Source organism: Mastigoproctus giganteus, chromosome 9 (genome assembly GCF_048544385.1).
Source record: "Mastigoproctus giganteus isolate SK-2022 chromosome 9, ASM4854438v1, whole genome shotgun sequence".
Classification (NCBI taxonomy): domain Eukaryota; kingdom Metazoa; phylum Arthropoda; class Arachnida; order Uropygi; family Thelyphonidae; genus Mastigoproctus; species Mastigoproctus giganteus.
Window position 1 is genome coordinate 78884443 of NC_143583.1, and position 18651 is coordinate 78903093.

Consider the following 18651-nt stretch of genomic DNA (forward strand, 5'->3'; position numbering starts at 1 on the left):
AGACTGGAAGAAGGTGTGCTGGTCGGATGCGTCACGTTATTTACTCCACACTGTGGATGGTCGTGTACGGATTTGGCGTCAACAACATGAGGCTCTTGATCCATCATGCATGGTATCAAAAGTGCAGGCCGGTGGAGGCGGTTGTATGGTGTGGGGCATGTTTCACTGGCAGGAACTTGGACCCCTGGTGCATGTGGACCAACGTATCAGTGGTTTCCGCTATCGTAAACTGCTTGCTGACTGTGTACACCCCACTATGTTACACTTTTTACCGAATGGCGATGGTGTCTTCCAAGATGACAATGCGCCGAGCCATTGGGCACTTGATGTGCAGGAATGGTTTGAGGAACACAGTTCTGACTTCCAGCATATCGATTGGCCTCCGAACTCCCCCGATATCAATCCCACAGAGCACTTGTGGGACATTATGGAAAGGCATATCAGGCGTCTAGATACACCAATCACCTCCGTACCTGCACTGCTGACCGCATTACACACAGTTTGGTTGGCCATACCTCCCGAACGCTTCTGAAATCTTGTTGAATCAATGCCACTTCGGATAGCTGCTATACTGAGGGCAAAAGGAGGACCTACGAAGTATTAAGTAGGTGGTTATAATTCAGTGATCACTCAGTGTATATTATACAGCTTTATGTTACCAAAGAAAAGCAGAGCCAAGCTTTCATTTTGTCTGTACGTTAGATATGCTTTAATGTTAAAGTATTTCTGGTGATATTAAATAAATAGAGTTTATTTATACACGTTCAAAGTTTTCCTAGATGTGAGATTTTTTAACTTGTACTGCTGTGCCTTTTTTTTAACGCTTGCGTACTTGAAGAGTCACTCTATAAAACACAAAAAAATCGAAGTTAATTAAAACTTGAACAAACAAGACCTTCGTGAAAAATATTTACCTGCAACCTTAGCTCGACCCAATATTGATAGCGCAAACAAATGTTCCTTAACGTAGACATTTCTTAATATGGCTTTTCATCAACTATAAATGCCATACTAATAACATGGAATGTGAAGGATTTCTGGAGAAACAGATAACGGCAGCCTGTTTGTTTGCTGAAAAGACACACTCGATGATTTATGGACGTTACTTTCTCGGCGAAAAATATTTTCTTTACGAAAAAAAAAATGATTTCTCATGAAATTAATGAGGGTTGTGTACAACAGATGGAAAACATTGTTGACTCGAATAAAAGAGAAAAAGGGAAGTGCGATGATTTCTAGAAGCTTATGGACGCCAACATTTGTCACTGCGAGTTAACAGTTGACAGAACCGACTGGGCTGATTAGAGTCCGAAATAAAACAGCATTCAGCATCGCTTGCATTCTAGAAAATGGTGACGCAAATACAGACAGAAGGATAATGATGGAAGAGACAGAAGAAACATTTTTACTAGTCTAAATTATATTTGTACGTAATAGAGCTTTCCTTAGATGCTGGGTACATATGTCATCTTGTTCGAATTTTAACTCTGAAAGAAGTAAATATTCCTAGCTTTAAGAGCAGAAAAAAACCCTTCATGAAGAACAGGAACAATACAGTTCAACTCTACTCACAATGATTACTTATTATATTCATCTTTTGTACGCATGCGTACACGATTTTTTGTTTTATCTTTTGAAAAGTTCTAAAATCTGTACAAAGCAGAGGGTCTTAAAGGAAGGGCCTCAGGAGCAGGGTTGTCAATTTCTGCAAAGGTGTTTTATGAACAATTAAGATAAAAATTATGGATAACCAAAAATTTTGGGTACACATTTTAAAAATATAATCCCAAGAAATTTCTGAGGACCATGTTTTTAAGGAATCGTACAGTTATTTATGGACTGTAGGGACATGACCAATTTAAACTCTTTTATACAAACAGTGTTTAAATTTACAGACGATTCATAACCCTGATCAGGAGGCTTCCTTTGAAGAAACATTGTATATTTGTAATATTTTAACTAATTTACGTATATTACAGACATATAAAATCCCTTAGCTGTATTTAAATACCAACAAAACGAAATTTCACACTTTCAACGATTATGGTGTGATATTTCTAATAAATCTGATCCTTAAATCTGAGTATCGTGCATTGCATTGGCAAACTAGCTTTCAGTGAATCGTTGACGCATGAAGAACCATACAACTAAACTGGCATGCAGACTAACAGGAATAGCCAGTCCAATTAAGTGCAAAATCATGTTAGGGTGTGAAAACATCTTTAGTGGTCACCCTTTAAATGGCTTTCAATGGTACTCAATGAAAGTATCGATAAATGCAGTCGTAGATGTAATTCAAAACTTCTTGCTACAGCTACCGGACCACTATGGGTCACAGGGAGAGTGGGTAAACGGCTCTTTAGGACCTTCTAAAAGCGCACATGAGTTGAAATGTAATGAACTAGAGGAACTAGCGTAATATAATGTAACGTACTGGAGGAAATAGAGACCAATTCCTCCAGTACGTTGGAGTAATGGAGACCGGTAGCAGATATGGAAAGAACATATAAAATAGAGTAGAAATGAAATGCAGAAGCTCGACAGTACCTTCCAGATGCCCTCTGAGAACTTTCGAAATATCGTAATCGATCTTTCCTCTGCTGGACGATTCAAACACCACGTCAGGCGCAAACACCGATGTATCTTTCCTCATTCGTAGCTTAAAAAGCCTGAAAGGATAAAACAAAAATTAAGTTTCTTTTAAAGAACTTATATTCACTATAGTTAACGGTTTGGTTGATAAAAAACACTGCTATACCTTGGTAAGGTATTAAATATCCCCTTCGTACCTTATGAATCTTCATAACCTTTTTTATTCTGTTTATACACCAGCGTTATCACTAAAGCAGAGAAGTTTACAATTAATTATTGTGACAACAATAAAACCGAGTAATATTATATAACATTATGTAATGTGATTAATATTACGTAAGAGTTACTCCATATGGAGCAAATGAGCTACTATTAGCTGTAGCTAATAATTGTCTCTGAGAATAATTTAATTTCCCCAGCTCAAAAAGGCCTTCTATTTATTCGAAATTCCGCTCTTTTTGTGATCTTTGTATAAATTTCCACTAAAATAAGCTTCTGGATTTGTAATGTCATTCTTAGTGTTCGGTGTTTCAAGGAATGAACTTAGGATCCATTTTAAAACTGCAAAAGGCAACTGTAAAATTTGACAACTAGACATCTAAGAGTAGGTCTACTTAAGGTATATAAAGCGCTGAAAGGGTTAAATAAAATGAACGAGAAAGGTTTGTTCTCCCTCGTGAGCGACATACGAACCGGGGAACACAAATATAAAATCTCAGGGGGTAAAAAAATATTGGATCTCTTATGAAGTTCACTTATGGGCAGCGGATTGTCAAATACTGGAATAAGAACTGGAGCACTGGCAGAGACAGCGATCTGGCTAAATTCAAAGTAGAAATCGATGGTTACCTTGAACAAGAGGGTGACATCTTGATTTCCTCCCACCATGACCACGAGTTATTTAATCACTGGACATAGCTTAAGGGCCAAACTATTTGAAAGAGGATTGGAATCTGACCCCTAGTATTCGTGCGGTCAGGTTGAATCTTGGAAACGTGCCATCTTTGACTGCGGGCTGTATCTTCAGATAGGCAGGAATTACTAAATAGGTTACCAAACCTAACGGAGAATAATTTACCACTCTTGGTTCAGAGGCGGGACGTCTTTGCTTTGCTTCAGGAATTCTCGGCCAAAGTTTTTAAAAGAAGATAGGAGGTAAGAACTCTGTTGCAGGATAAAAGATAACGGAAGTGCTGCACCTTTGACGACAGAATGCTTGCTGTGCTGTCATTTTCATTGGATGTTTTTGGATCATAGTGCGAGTTGATCTTCCGCTCCTGGAAACCCAAGTGCAGGCTTGCATTTGTGAATGGACTCTGAGTAGAGTTAATGTTATTCTAAGTGTATATATGTATTTGCTATTTACATGTAAATAACTGTATAATGTTGCTTTCATTTCAACAGGTGTACATTGTTCCTAGTTGGAGCTTTTTTTTTTCCTTGGAGGTGGGATTGCTGGCACCTACCGGTATAGCACTTCATCCGGTGGGTGCGGGATTTGTGCAATATAGCACACACAGAGAATAGTTGATCCAGGTGTTGGTTGCTCCCTTGTGGCGAAATGGCTTGACACAACACTTTTTTCCGGCCAGTGTCGCAGAGTTTCTGAGCTATCACAGACGTACTAGGTGGAGATGGGCTTTTGTCTAGGAGCCAATATTTTGTCTAATATAGGGTGACAGGTTTTCCAATAACTGCCAATGTGATTCATACTAAGAGGGTTAAGCCTAAAACTGCAATAGTGATATTAAATAAAAATTTAAATGTGACAGTGACTTCTAGTCTCTGTACTGAGCTAGTTACATGTATTCATATGAATACAGTGGTTGTGTCTTTTTATATAGTCTCAGCTTATTGTCCTCCAAGTGTGAATATCGATTGTTTCATCCAACTATTGGAACGCGTTATGGATTTTTTTTCTGGAGGGAATGTCCTTCTAGCTATGGATGTTAATGCTAAATCGCATTATGTGGTATAGTTAACACTGCTGATATTAGAGGAGTTCAAATGGAGGAATTTATTCTAAGTCAGAATTTGAATATATTTACCTGACAAACCATGCACTTTTGATGATGTTCATCGGAGCTGTAATATTGATATAACCTTGGCTTCTTACCAATTAAGTAGGAGATTATTTCATTGGGATGTAATTACTAATTTTACTAGTAGTGATCATAGGTCAATGGTGTTTTATATTAATTTGATGGATGGACAGTTGGTTGAGACACATTTGCAGGAGTGTTCAAGGTTTAATTTCAGGAAAATTAATTGGGATCGATTTGATAGTATAATTAGGAGTAATATTACAAATGAAGTTAAACTCAGTTCTATAAATTGAATGCACTTGAGTTAGTTTATTTTTTTCAATCAGCTATGCATAATGCCTTGAGCTTTGCTGCAAGAAGGAGACGAGATAGAGCATACAATGTACCATGGTGGTCTGATGAGTTATCTATATTAAGATCAGAGATGTTTAATCTGAGGAAAAGGTATCAGAGATTGAGAAGTCGTGGTATGGCTGAGGCCCTGGTTAGTAGGGAACTTTTTAGAATTAAAAGGAAACAGTATCATAAGGCAATCTATTCTCATAAACTCAGGGCATGGCAAGATTTAGTGTTGTCTATTGGAAATAATGACCCATGGGGTTTATTATTTAAAATATGTAGAACCAAGTTAAATATTAATAATTTGATAAGTACTGTCATGTCATAACTGATGATATGGAATCCTGTGATTGGTATACAGCTATCAAGTCTATTACTGATCAGTTATTTTTAGCTGACTGTGAAGCACAGGATACTGAGTATCAGGCTATGGTTATGGGAGAAAACAGAGCCTATCAGGGTTCTAACGACACAGACTTGTTCAATTTAAGCGAGTTAATGGCTGTGTGTTCTAAGTTAAATATAAATAAGACCCCAGGGTTGGATGAAATTGAAAATAATTGCATTATTAGAGTCACACAGTCGTGTCCTGATGTGTTATTAAATGTATTTAATAAATGTTTTCATGAGGGGATTTTTCCCTCATTTTGGAAGATTACTTTATTGAAGTTGATTCAGAAACCGGGAAAGCCTTTAACTGATCCCAGGGGGTTTCGCCCAATCTCATTACTAGCAAATTTAGGAAAAATTTTTGAGAAATTAATACTATTAAGATTGGAATCTTTGTTTTTGGATAGAAATTTCGAATTCAAGTTTCAGTATAGTTTTAAAAGGGGTTGCTCTACTGAGGACGCCATCAATGATTTAGTGAATTTCAGTAAGCAATCCAATAGCAAGTATGTATTGGCCTTATTTGTTGATTTTGTAGGAGCATTCGATACTGTTTAGTTCGAGAGTGTTCTATTAGCATTAAGATTATTAAAATGTCCGGATATGCTATATAAAATAATAAGAAGTTATTTAAGTGACAGGAAATTCATAATAAGGTCCCAGCATTTGAAATATGAGAGGGTTATAAACCGCGGATGTCCTCAGGGATCAGTGTTGGGCCCGGTTTTTTGGAATTTGGTTTTAAACTTGTGGTTAGCCTTTGATAAGTCTGAGTGTCATAAGATAGCCTTTGCGGACGATTTGGTTTTGTTGATAGAGGGTAAATCTAGACAACAAATTGAACATAAAATTTGAATAATGGTGCACAGTCTTGCTCACTGGGCTTCGAATAACAAACTCAAGATTTCTCCTTTTAAAACAGTGATGATACTTACGAAAGGTAAGCTTGATTACAATCGTCCACCGAAGGTATTTATTGATAATAAACAGATACCTCTTGTTCTTCAGGTTAAATATCTTGGAGTTGTTTTGGATGATAAATTTACATTTACTGCTCATTTAGAATACTTAGCTAGTAAGGTTAAAAATGTTACAGCCTCTATTGTCAGAATTACAAGAAAAGACTGGGGGTTGAATAGAAGAGTTCTTTTCTTGTACTACAAAGCTATATTTTTGCCTATTGTGTCATATGCTTCATCTGTTTGGTTTTTGCGAGTGATTACTGTTAAATTTAGGAATAAGTTAAGTTCATTACAAAGATCTATGTTATTAACTATATTATGGGTGTGTAAAACGGTATCTACGAACGAAATACAGGTTATTGCAGGTGCTCTTCCATTGGATTTGTTTATAATTTTAGGGCATTTTGTTATTTTACCAGGCTTGACTTGACTTGGTAGTTGTTGGCGCATCGGCTTCTGTGGCCATATTGCACCTCCCAAGGTTTTTGCAGTACTTTGATCCAAGCCCGAGGCGGGAATCGAACCCGCGACCTTTGGGTTGCCAGGCAGGTACTATTTTACCAGGAAGTGTAGGCCAGTTACTATTATTGATATTAGTAATGATGGGTGGAGGGTGTGGAGTTCGTGCATTGTGCACAGACAGGAATAGTTGACCCAGACTCGCCTCTAGGGAGGGGCACCGGAAGGCAATCGCCAATTTGGTGTTTGCTCCCATACATAAATATACTACTATGTCTAGGAGCCACCCTTCATACCAGGACACGCATATGTACACAAGGGTTACACCATATATATGAGTATGCATATAAAATTTGTATATAAATGTTGTATATAAATCGATTAATATATATCTTGAGAATGTATATACAGTTGTGTGTTAATAAATGGAAAAAAAATGTGGGAATGGGAATAATATAAATAATCTGTTTTATTTTATTTTATATTAGTTTTTAATCTTATTATTATTATTATTATTACTTTTTTTTTTGGCAATGCCGAAAAAGTCCGCTTCCTTGCATCATTTGGCCTTACTAATACTAACACTAATGTCTAATCAGCTCGATCAAGATTATGCGTTATTTTTTAAAAATCTCAAAAACTAAAGTGCCTTCCAGTTGTTTCAAAAAACTGATGAAATTTTGGCCGGATGAAAATCCTTTATCTTATTTTCGAAAATGAGCGCAAATAAACTCCGCTGCTATTTCACTAAGCGACTTCTTTACGCACTTCTGTGCTTATGCTAATGTCAGTTATGGGTGGATAACGATCTGTGGTAGCCAATTTAAGTTATCTAGACAGTAAGCAGTGTTAGATGATCGTGAGGCAGACAGTGAGCTTGCTGAAGTTAAGAAAGAAATATAACAGAGGCTGGTTACTGGTTGCAGCCTAATAATGTTGTCTGTTCACTGAATATAGTTCTGATGAGATCATGTTTACAGAAAATGATCTATACAGTTACGCCGAAATATCATTATGCGATTAATATAAGTCTAAACATCCATAGAAAAACCTAACTATAACTTGTTGATAAAAAAAATCTTATTTCTTTAATGAGCTATTATTATGTATCTTTTAGAAATAATAAAGATTTGTATTATACTGTACTGTTTAATAATAATAATTATTATTATTATTATTATTAATGTTGTTGTTATATTATTTCTCACCGATGAAGGGGTTCCGCCTCGTGACGGGCACTGGTACCAAGTGCAATTGGTAGTTGTTGTATCTGGTGTTTATTATTATTATTATTATCATCATTATTAGACGATCTTTAACATACTCTTAAATGAAAGTATATTCACTAAGGTGTCTGATGACAGGCAGCGGTAAGTTTCCCGAAACGTCACCCTTAAATGTATAGTGGTTTAGGCTATAAGCTTAATAAACTATATTATTAATCTCATATGATAGAAGAGTGGTTATTACTACAATTAATTTTCATGACTTTGCGTTTGTTCAGATGTATAAGAATAACTACAGTAGTTGATAAGGATTTTAAAATCTTTAATGAGTTCATGATATAATTCAAATTGCTGGTAATTTGAATTATATCATGAACGATTGTATAGCATCTTATTGTTATTATTAATTATTTAAAATATTTTCTTGAAAATAAACTAGTACATTTTAACCAGTAAAATATGGTGATCTCTAATGTCCAAGGGCATCACTTAATAAATAAATCGCAGGACTGAATCTAGTGCTTCCCCACATGTTTCTACAAAAATTTCTTTAATGATGTTTTCCTCTCTAGTATAGTTTCAGACTTTTCCATTACTTTACTTTAACAAAAGTTGCATTACATTAATGGAAGACATATCGACTTCGAATATGTCTTCTTATTCAAGTAAAACAATATCGCCTTTCTTTATAAAAATGTGAACTGGGACAGTAATACTTATGACAAATACTCCGAGCCTCTCGAATATGCATTTTAATTTCCCTTTTCAATCAGAGAATTGTAAACTGTACGCTGTACATTTACATTCACTAAGATTTTTGACAAGTGAAAAAAGAAAATTACGACAAGTGCCAAGGAAACAAAAACCACTGAAGAATGACATTCAAAATTCAGTCAGAAACACTCCGATATTAAAAAGACACTAAAGAAAAAACTTCCAGATTATCGAGAGAAACTTTTCAATCTCTTAACGAAAAGTTAACGCGAAAATAAGTCTCTGAGTAATCTTGTTGGCGAACCTCATCCAAAAACTTTAGAAGGAGCGAGAGAGCAAGGCTTATTTCTCCTTCAAGTATAATGACGTCAAAGGATAAGAGGATGTCGCAACAATTCTATTTAGAACCCATGAAGACTGATAAAGAAAAAAAATGAAAGTACACAAGAGAGTTAAAAGAGTAGAAAAATGTTCGAAGAAGTTGGAAATGTTGGATAAAACGATTATCAAAGAAACTGTAGTGACATTCATACGTTTAATGCTCGAGCATTAAACGTATGGATGATGTCTATATCCCACTGGGGATTCAGTGAAACATCAGGGAGAGGGGAGGTATTCTGCTTCCCTAATATAAAAAATACGGAACTTTTTTAGGAATAAAAATCAGAATCTTGAGTAAAGAAAACACTTAGGAATTTCTCATATGCCCCAAGAATCTGATTTACTGTGCGAGGCATATTCGATTTTTCTGGAGAGACACTTAACTAAAACTATTCCCGAATTTCCAAGACTTTGAACAAAGAGTTAAAAAAAAAAAAAACAGAAAAATTAAAATAGAAAATAATTATTGTTAACAGAGATAGCATTCGATTTATTTGGATTTTTACTACTATTATCTATCCTTTTGAAATTTGTATTTGCATAACTGCACATTTTAAAAGAAAGGTGGAACCATATTTTAAATGGGAAAATTTAATAGACTTTCTTGGAATTTAGCTTAATTATAATTACAAATTATAACTGATATAAATGTTATTCAGATCACTTTTAAGAGAAACTAACTTCTTTCTGGCTAGTACATCTTGTATCTGCAAACACACTAAATATTTCCAACACTAAATCATAAAAAAAGAACTTGGAAAATCCAATTTTGAATTTTTGTTTCTATAACAAGACCTGTCCGAAATACAGACTAAGAGAGAGAGAGAGAGAGAGAGAGAGAGAGATGTTATTCATACTAAATCTTATTTACGAAAGATATGACTACTTGAGAGAAGGATGCAGAAGCACTGAGCTAATCCTATTTTAACACTTTATTCTTATGCACGAAGTAGCTTTACTTTTATATTTCTTTTCAGTGAAGACTGTCTATTCTGCTATTGCAGAAAAATGTTTCAATTTAGTAATCGCGTTTCTTGCGTGGCCTCGCGAGAAATGCAGCGGATAGCATCGAGAAGGTCTAGGTTTGGTTCGTTGAGGGTTGAAGTTAAGAAATGAATCCCATTGGAACGGAGAAAGAAACTTTATGGATTGTTTTCACACCTTAGGGCGAGTATTGTTTTTTTTAATTTTTTTACTGGGCTCGTAATCACCCCTCCTCACCTCCTCAACCATGCACAACGTTTAGGTTGTGGGATGGACACAATATCTCTCCATGATAGTACTCGAAAATTTGTACAAGGTATTTGCAGAACTCTGGTGTCCTGCGAATACTTCGTAAAGTTTTTCATTACTGATTTATTATTTAGTTTTTACACATATATTATTGTTTTAAATTATTCTAGTGTTCCGCAGAAAACACTGAAAAATATTCTCCTCCCGAAAAAGGTTGAAAAGCAATTACACGCCCAAACACAAGTATACCTAAAAACTTCAGCCACAGCTTTCTCCTTAATCTGATTTTCAGAAGACCGAGCCACCTCGGCAAGAAAAGATAACAACTGAATTTTAAAATGCAAACATTAAACTTTACAACAACACAGCTATGGCTGACCTCTAAGGATATGAAATAAATTATGAAAAATAAAAGTCCTATTCTTGACTATGTATGTTATCTGATTAGTATTGAAGTTCATTTTGGAATAATACGTGTCTGTACAATACAAAATAACATTGCTGATATGAAATATATCCACACAATGACAAGCTTAGTATTAACAATGATGCAAGGAAACAAATGCTGCTCAAAATACTTGTCAAATTAAAGATAAATTAATAATTACCTCTATTATTCCAAGGTGGCCATTTTGGTATAGGTATAATGTAGCTTTAATTAATAAGCTAACACTAAGTTTTACTGGACATTATTACTATGCTCTCTTTCTACGAGCTTGTCAAATGCATAAAGTGTTTCTGATAAATTAGGGAATACGTTAGCCGAAAGTACCTCCATTTATCACTGTTCGCTGATACTTTTCATTTTTGTGAATGTACCTTGGCTAACATGGCTGTCCAATGACTTGAATTGTAGCATTAAGCGTGATAATATAGGTGACATCGCTCGGACACGTAAGCTACACAGCTGATGAAGTATGTCCTTGTGAATTATAGGGGGTATTGGAGTATGTCCTTGTGTTTAAGGCTTTGAATGATTTGAGCAAGTTCAATGCTGATGGGATTCTTCCTGTAGCTCAGATTTCGCACTTGAGGGGCATAAATTCAAATTGAGGAAAGGCAGTTGCAAAACTGATTGTGCCGGAATTTGCCTTTAGCCAGCGAGTGGTTGATTACTGGAACAAACTCGTATGTATGCGAATGCGTCTAAAAATTTAAGTTATGGGCGGAGTACGAAGGTCCCTTTAGGCCTTGGTAGCTGGAGTAGGTCAAAAAGAGGGGACGCATTTGATTTGACCGTGGTTCAAGCCCGGCGACTACTAAATACAGTGATGTTCTTCTATTCTTTCTAATTGAACTCCTCTGACCTTATTTCCTTATCCTGGAGTATAAACGGAAAATGTATTCTTATTTTTTTATGATTCCTACTGTTCCGGGGAAATAAAGAACCCTTCGGGACCGTTCTACTTCGGTCTGGTTGCAAAACCTTTCAGCATGTGTTATAAGGAGTATAACAAACAACTGTCAAGGAGATGTTTTATTAAGAGTTGTTTAATGTTTCTCTCCGCTGTAGCCCATATTTATTTTCATGAAAATCTAAATTATTTATCAATTTATTATACTTTTTTATTGATTTAATTTAGAAGTTTAATATTTAAGGATGCAGTAGTAGGATTTTTACTCAATATAAAAAGGGCTTTCCTGGCTCCAAACCCTTTGATATTTTCGAGCGGCAAAGGTCGAATGTTTTATATTATTACAAAATAAAAAAAATAAAATAAAATAGAACAACATATCATACTATATGTTCCGTATGCTCTGACATATAAGTCGAACTTTGAAACTAAAAATCTCCTTAAATTTTAAAGGTCCATTTCTCTGCCAAGTAAAAAATCTTAAAATTTGAATGTGCATGTACTCTGGTTATAAATAGTATAAAGTGGTTATAAAGACACCAATTAATACCCATATATTTAAAATTTATTATGTATATACTTTTACACACATATACATTTTTGTTTATTTGTATGTACAAATATACTCTTGTTCATTTTTTAAAATCCAATAATTAGTTTTATCTTCTTCGTCAGTTTAAACCAGTTCGCAGAATTCGTGGGAATTAGATGTTCAGTTTACTTTTTGCGATGGACAATTTCTTACTGCAAACATTTCTGTATTAAGGCACCGTTTACAAAGTACTGAGAACTAATTCGCAGTACTCGGTTACTAAAAAGGCAACAAGGAATGGCTCAGTTACATAACCAGTCTCCCACGTACATATATAGAATCAATTCAATAGTGCTATCACGTCTTTCACCAATGTCTGCACGTTTTAGTTTTATTATCTGCTACATAAGGGATTACTGTATACGCTTCCCTTACAGTTAACTGTGCAGTGTAAATATTAAAGTGTAAACTTCGAAAAGAAACAACTGAAATAATTTAATTAAAAAGTAGAGCAGTTCTTGTTTTACCGTAATATACTACAACTCGAGATGCGAAAAGTGACTAAAATAAGGGATCGATTAATATGGAAAATATATAGTTAGAACAAATTTTCAAGCTAAAAAGCAGAAGTCGACTTATACTCCGGAATATACGGTATTTGCAACGAATACAAACTGTTTGTCGATCGAATTGTCTGTCACAGGCTCAAACTTCCAATCCCTCACTAACCCCTTCCCATCATTGACGATCTTGACCATTCATATGCGCTGTGAACGCAATCGTGATGGTGAGTAATGAACTTATTTGGTGACCACAGTTATGTTGATTATGCATTTAATTTTTTTCAAAGAGAGACAGTACCAAAATGAATATACATAATAAAGAAACACGCCTGTATAATCTCATGGAGCTTAGAAACACATTTTCCGATCTCCATGTTATGTGAGATGAAAAACCTATAATTACTCAAGGAGAAAAACCCTATTTCCTCTACCTATGATCGACTAATTATAGCTCCGACAGAAGGGACCTTTAAGAATTCCTTCAGTTCCCTCCAGGATCTGAACCCACTAAAACAAACTAGTAGCGATCCTCACTATACCATCACGGAGGACTGGAAAAGGGAGTGGTAGGATTAAAGCATATCCAGTAGCGCATATATTACTATTTAAATGAATACATATTCTCCATTAATGTATTTTATAAAATATTTGGATTATAGAATTAAGCAAATGAAAATTAAGAAAAATACTAATGGATGAAAATTAATAAATTCGTTAAATTAAGAGATGGTTTTTTTAACTTTGCTTACTTAATTAATAAGCAGAATAAACAGACAATAGCTAGACAAAAGTTGAAGAAAATAAGCTTTCTCAGGGAAGCTCTCTTTCAAGGACCAAAAATTCAACTACTACAATTTTAAATATTAAGATAATAAATTGAATTAATAAAAAAAATAAGAAACATAAAAAGAATCTATTTGAAATGCTCTTTATGAATAACAACATACTGTTCTGTTCACATTTAATAAAAATTAAGTTTCTTAATTGAAGAGATACAGAAAAGAACAATAGAGAAGCATAATGTAGAGGGAAGCGAAAAGTTAAAAATTAAACAACTCTTATCAAAGCATCCCACCTAGCGTGTCATTACTTGTAAGGAAGAAAGAAAGCAAAGGAGAAGCTCGCAACCACTCCACAACCAACAAAAACAATAGATAAGAATGATTTCTCTCCAATCATTAGGCCTTTATGACTAAGTGGATCTGTTGCTGTTTACCGGTTTTAAAGGTGAAGCTTCGAATATCATCTATGACGAGAAAAAATTACTGGAGACTTTTCAAACGGAAATATGCAAGGATCTCATTATCACCGACAAGTCCTAGTGGGTAGAACAGTTGGTACAATCGTCATCCTCCCCCACCGGATAGAAAAGACCTGAGTTCGAGTCTCGATGACGTGAGCAATTTTTATGGGCCTTAGTAACAATGGGGCTGAGTTAGTCGGTCTCAGGAGAGGCCAGCATGGTTTTTTCTTCTATAAACTCGATTTTTCATCCAGAAAACAGAAAATCGACCGCAGAACACATGCAATTTATTGACAGTATACACGGAGCAAAATTGTCTTAGTCGCAATGCTCCTAAAACCCTACTACAACAACAACATCGCCAACAATTTCCTCCCTTTTATCCCACTAACAGACCAACCTTAGAACACATACCATCAGGGATTACCTTTTCTTCTGAAGGCATAAGTGGTAAAAATGTTCTATTTGCCAACCCATTTCGTGATATGGCTCTTCTAAAGATTACGCATTAGTTCTAAGGTTCTTTAATGAGAACCATTTAATATGTCAAACAACTAAACCAAATTAGTACTTCATACTCGAAGATGCTAACACTAATTACAAAAAGAAACATTCCTCCACAGATTAGCTATAGGCCGTAATTCCACTTGAGAAATTGTACCGTCTAATTCGTTAATCTTATGAATCTTCTAGTGTCTATTCATTAACTTATATCAAAGTTTCTGTGCTCAAGGAAATTACTCCATAGTCAGCTAAATCCGTTGGGGGACTATGCTCAAATCCAATCTAAACTGAAATTGCTCTAGTAAAGCGACCATTTGCACTTCTAAATCCACCGTGTTTCTACCCATAACACCATTGTTAGGCTAGAGTAATTTTTCACTGGGATTTACCTGTAGCCAGGCTCGCTCAGCAGACATTAAAGCTTAGGAGGAAATTCGTTTAGCAAGGCGAGTCTGTTGAGTGACTTCCCTTCTCAATAGTCGAGCGGCAAATTCAATCTGATGTTTCACTAAACACCTTAAATCTCCCAGCTAAGCGCAGTACATCTCTCCAGAGGTTCTTTCAGGTTAATAAGGAAGAGCAACAAAACAAATTACTCATCACGTTGGTAGAACATTAGTGGTAAAATTTGATGGCCAAGCAGCTGCTACCAGTTCAGAAAATTCAGCTTGCACTAAGCGTAATTAAATTATCGATTTAATACTATAATCGTTTGGCGTTTTATTATAACTAAGAAGATGTACACGATCCATAAAAAAGGCTATACCTCCTCTCTCTCTCCATCCATGAAGTTGATCTCACCATAATTAGGCTATTACGTGGAGAGTTTTTTTCTCCCTTGCAGAATTCTTCGTTTCCATATTTTTATACCCTCTTATCCAACTACATTTTTTCTTCATCAAAACTAAAGAGTACGAATGACGATTGCAATTAGTTTTAATTCTATCTTTCCTTTAGATAAATAGGCCTAACTTATGAAATATGCGAAAAACAAGGTGGACTCCAATTCGATTTTCCCAATTTGAAAAAAATGAACAATTCTCGAATAATAACAAGTCCTAACAATAGATAAAAATTCTATTTTGGAATTCGTTAACTCGGAGAGGTTCATCCTTCTTTTATTTATATTCTGCATTATAAAGTTCTGTATACTTAAGAATATTTAAGAATCTTCACCAAAGATATTTACCCACGAAGGAAATACAGTATATTTTCGATTTTTATCAAGAAAACAAATTATTTTGCAAGCATACACGGATGTCTAAGTAAACGCGTTGCATTTATTCTATGTTTGATGCATTCGAGATGGCAGAGTACTTTACCCAAATCAAACAGTTCAGTAACTAGAATTTAATTTTTATAGCGTGGCATTTTGAATTGGTTTGTTTTTGTTCTATAATGCATTTTCAACTTTTGCTTTCAGAGTTTCGAAGTTTGTGATGTCTCTGGAATGAAATTTAATACTTTACAACTCAGTCTACATATATACGCATAAATATTACTAAATATTGTCTTACGTTAACAAATCAGATATATAATAAAAGCTGAAATACTCAAATAACTCGCCTCATATGCAACGTTGCATTTCACGGCGTTAGAAAATAATAATAATTCATTATTTATAACACATACACACTGATTAATTACCAAATAAATTTTATCCTTTTTTAAATTTGTTCTTAACTTATATCGCATTTTTAATCATCAGTTTTAATTGCTCTAACAGTTCGAAATGTTCCAACCATTTTCGTTAAAAGATCACAATTTTTTGACAACATATTTGTTCACAACAATTTTCACAATAAATTTTTACTGCATTTAGTAACTTAAGTTTGCATTAAACATGGCAAATATTAAGGCTCATTAAACATAATCTTCACTGATTATACTACTGTATTGGAAATTTTACTGACACATTCAAGAACAGAGATGTCTGATGCCAATATGGTTACCAACCAACTTACCACATCGATCTCCTACTCTTTCTGACTTCCAAATTTCTCCGCTTAATTATGAGTTCTTCCTCCACTTTTAAGTGCGACAAAGTTATAATTCTTTCAACAAGCAAACGTATATTTCTGGTTTTTGACTGTTGTGATATCTGATCCCCACAACAGCGATACCTTTCTCAAAGTCTAGAGCGAACTCAAATTCATCAAACTATGAATCGCTTTGATAATGTTTCGAAATCGTCCTCCTCTGCTCTAGACCAGTGTTTCCCAACCTGTCTTGACAATAAATAAGAGCTTTTTTGCGGTAGGATCAACTTGAGCACATATTATTGTACTTAAAAATAGTTGTTAATCTATCTTCATTTATATTTTAATATTGTTTGTGGTCCGTGGTTTTCAGCTCAAATACAAAAGTGGTCCAAATCTGAAAAAAAAAAAAGGTTAGGAAACGCTGTTCTAGACGACAATTCAATGGGTCTCTTTTTGTTCACAATGTCATAAACGGTATTATTGATTTTCCATCTCTTATTGAACAAATATCTTTTACTATTACTTCAGGTAATAAAGAAACACCAAATGAATTATATGCTTAATCCATCTATGTATAAGAAGTTACTTTTCACTCTGTTTCTATAAAGAAAGTTACCGCGTGTTGCCTCATTCTTGCACTCCAAATAAACAGCATTCTGCTGAAGCATGCGGGTTACATTTATTTGTAATACCTGCCATGAAATTCAAATAAATACTTAAGAAAGACATGTTTAAATGAATCTGGGGTAGAATTTTTCCACCAATTTTTTTTTATTTATGAAACAAAATGGAATCATAAAACACGTTGGGCTTGGAACTGTCATGCATAAGCGTGTGATTCCTCACATCCCCACATTCTAAGATCTTTTTTAATTAACTAATCCGCTCATAACTAAAGATGGTGAATGATGAAATTTTGGTTGGCCATAAGCACCAATTCGAATTATCCAATTATCAATCAGCGACCGAAGTATACTTCTCACTAACAGAAACTCGGGAACACAAAGTCTAAAGGATAATTTTGAAAAGAAAAAGATTTGTAAAGCGGTTGAGTAAATTATGTAGTTAGCGAAATAAAAACAGTCTTTCAATATGTGGTATTTTAACCTGTTGTCCAAGGTGTACTTATTTAATGCACTGCTTGGGTTAACGACCAAGTGCACAAACGCTGGTCTGTAATAGTCACTTGCGTAGGCGTCAAGGCAAGCATTTTCCACAACAGCAACTTCTTTCTACAATAGTACGTGCTGCGCCTGTTACGAGAAACCAGCTTTTAATTTTCGCTCGACTTTTTTCTTTCCACTCTTACTTTGAACAAACAAGAATGAAAAGTAGTTAGAAACATGCTGCGATACACAAAGAAGAGAGGAGGAAAGAGAAAAATCTTCCAAGGTAGATTAAGTTTTAACAAGATGAACACTTCCTTCCAGAACAACCCATTTGAGGGCTAAAATTTTTATTTCTACGTACAACTACAAACAGATAGCATACAAAATGAATCTAAGACAAAAAAAATATATAAGTTTTTAACTCTAAAGCGTAAAGTACAATGTGTTATGGGGTAAAACTTTGCAAGTATTTATAACATTTTGCAAAAAGTACAACATTATGGTTCGTAATTCTGTTAATGTCCCCTAAATTCAACAAAGCTACCAATCCATCATAAAATGATGCAGAAAAATGCTCATTTATTACAATTATCCATATGATGACTTTAGCAGCCTTTTATAGTGACGTCTCTAATACTTTCCAATTAGTATTTTTTTAATAATACTTTCTTCTTCTAATACTTTTTATTAGAAATTTGTGTTTTTCTAAAACTGTCATTTATACTCATCGTCAAAAAGTGCCAATCCGATTCCTTCTTGGATTCTGCCAAGCTGTTCGTCTCGGTCCCTCCTGAAGACAACTTATTCCAACGTTATTAGCGGGGGTCAGTGCTTGAGTTGCACTGAAACACACTATTCTGGTTGATAAGTTTAATTTTTCAAATTAAATTAAAAGTGTTCCAGTTGGTAAACGTCCAAAAATAATTTTCCAACTTGTTAAAATAATCACTGTCGATTATAAGTTTGAGTACAATCAGGATTAATTGTCGCGTCCTAATGTCAGAACCAAACAAAATGTATAA

General features: G+C 34.7%; 1 protein-coding gene across 1 annotated transcript in view; it reads right to left on the reverse strand.

Annotated features, from left to right (window-relative positions):
- Positions 1-18651, reverse strand: part of LOC150080477 (disintegrin and metalloproteinase domain-containing protein 10-like) — a 540219-nt gene that overhangs the window by 253757 nt on the left and 267811 nt on the right. The window contains exon 3 of the mRNA XM_090380704.1: positions 2548-2669. Within this exon, the coding sequence (XP_090236830.1) occupies positions 2548-2669 (122 nt within the window). The remainder of the gene's footprint in view (positions 1-2547; positions 2670-18651) is intronic.